Source organism: Daktulosphaira vitifoliae, unplaced genomic scaffold (assembly GCF_025091365.1).
Source record: "Daktulosphaira vitifoliae isolate Bord-2020 unplaced genomic scaffold, ASM2509136v1 Scaffold_73, whole genome shotgun sequence".
Classification (NCBI taxonomy): Eukaryota; Metazoa; Arthropoda; class Insecta; order Hemiptera; family Phylloxeridae; genus Daktulosphaira; species Daktulosphaira vitifoliae.
In genome coordinates, this window is record NW_026099642.1 from 4,880 (window position 1) to 7,028 (window position 2,149).

At 24.4% G+C, this 2,149-nt stretch overlaps 1 protein-coding gene across 1 annotated transcript in view; it reads right to left on the bottom strand.

The window, feature by feature from the left end:
• LOC126909009 (uncharacterized) overlaps positions 1–1,613 on the bottom strand; it is a gene marked incomplete at its 3' end in the record, with an annotated part of 5,907 nt that extends 4,294 nt beyond the window's left edge. Inside the window, exons 1-2 of the mRNA XM_050691368.1 lie at positions 1,517–1,613; positions 14–68 (exon numbers count right to left, since the gene is read on the bottom strand). Of these exons, the coding sequence (XP_050547325.1) occupies positions 14–49 (36 nt within the window). The remainder of the gene's footprint in view (positions 1–13; positions 69–1,516) is intronic.
• Positions 1,614–2,149: the final 536 nt, after the last annotated feature.

A 2,149-nucleotide genomic window follows, 5' to 3' on the forward strand; every position in this document is an offset into this window, starting at 1 on the left:
TATTTTTACTTACAAAAGACAGAATTATTTGAAATCTCAAATACATCATTTTTTACAAAGTGATTGACCTACAAAAAAGATTTCTTTATTTTTTTATTCTAAAAAAATTATAATATTAATATTTCTTAAAAACTAGTAAATAAAAAAATATTATAACACTTATGACAACTTTTTAGAAGATTTCATATATATTTTGAGCACGTGTGGGTATAACCTTTACTGTTGTATATATTATACGTAAGAGGCAGGAGAATAACTCAGATTAATATTTGACCTTATCAAACGTCAAAAAATTCTTATGTCTAAGTATTATCATAGTTTTCTGAGATATAACACAAAAAGTTAAAATCAGTTCATCAGATATAATATATTAAATATAATATATATACAAATATTCATATTATGAATATTTTGGTCATAACATCTTAAAAACAAGATAAATATTGTTTATCTATTTTAATGCATATAACATAACATTTTATAGATAAATATTTTAACTTTAATTTGTTTTTGGATTGGTGGTTTCTCTTCTAAAATGAAAAATAGTTCAACATTAATAAATAGTTATCCTACCAGGTTTTGACATCTTTCATAACTATTGATCTAGTGAATATTTTGCGTTAATTTTTTTTAATGGTTTTCACAGTTTTTACGTTAAAAATATATTTTTAACTTACTTGTTAGTCTAAAACTGTAAAAATTATTAAAAAATAAAACTAACGCAAGTATTCACTGAATCAAATGTTATAAAAGATGTTAAAATCTGGTGAGACATCTTGTATAATCCTATAACAAAGATGCACAAACTTGGTTCCCTTCAAGGTGCGTGAAACAAAATTCATCAATACATATCTTTAAGGTCCTTAATTATTTTTATTGAATCGAATAGGGTATTACTACGCAGTGAGTTTGGTTAATGGCTTTTTAAAAAATAATTAATNACTACGCAGTCAGTTTGGTTAATGGCTTTTTAAAAAATAATTAATAATTAAGAACTTAGCAATGAACTACTATATAGCTAACTATTTTTAGTAGACATTTTAATTTGATTCTAAATAAAAAAACCCAATTCAAGTGACACTGATTTTTTAGTTTATGGTTGAAATTATGTGCGCTCAGTCATATATATATATGATAAAATATAATGTATTTTAATACCCATTCTATGAACTAAAACACTTGTAAATTAAGAAATATTTGTTATCGGNTATGAACTAAAACACTTGTAAATTAAGAAATATTTGTTATCGGACATCAAAAATGTTTGTAATATATTGTAAAAGCAGACTATTTAAAAATGTAAAAATAAAAAATTATTTTTTTGAACATTAAAAACAAATATTATAATATATAATTTTAATGTAGTGTAAGAATACATAAATTTTGTAAATTATATACTATATAATATTTCAAAAAATACAGAAAAATGTTAATTGTATCAAAACATAATAAAAGTTGTTTGTTAGATCTATTGAATAGATAAACTGTATATAATATATTTTAATAACATTGTTACCTGAATAATTGACCGAAATTTAAAGAGAATAATAAATAAGTTTAACAAGTAAAATTAATTCGTTATTTTTTACCGTCTTATATATATATTCTTGTTTTTCAAGGGAAGTTAGTTTTTAAAAAATCTAAATATCAATAATAGAAGTTCTACAAATACAGACCTATAATAGTATTAAAATAATTTTTCTTTTAAGCAACTTTATTTGAACGATATTATTATTTGCTCTATAGTAAATATATATATATACAGGGGGTGGACAAAATAATATGAACACCTGACATATACTCAATATTTATTTATTAATAAGATGTTGCTTATTAATTCATTTAAATCCATTTGCTTTTAAAACCGCTTCAATCCTTCGCGGAATAGATTCAGTATTATCCAAATGAGCGTTAAGTTCTGCTGTAACTTTAGCCGCGGTAGTTTTATGTTGTCTTGTCACAATCCGTTTTAATGTTCGTCGGTCCCTGTCAGTCAACTTTGGATTTCGCCCACTATTACTTTTCGCCGATGATGTTTTTCCGTATTTCGTGTATGCTGTCATTACTGTGGATACTGTCCCTCTTGACACGTTCAACAGTTTAGATGTCTCCGTTACAGACGCTCCCGCTAATCGAGCACCCACTATTT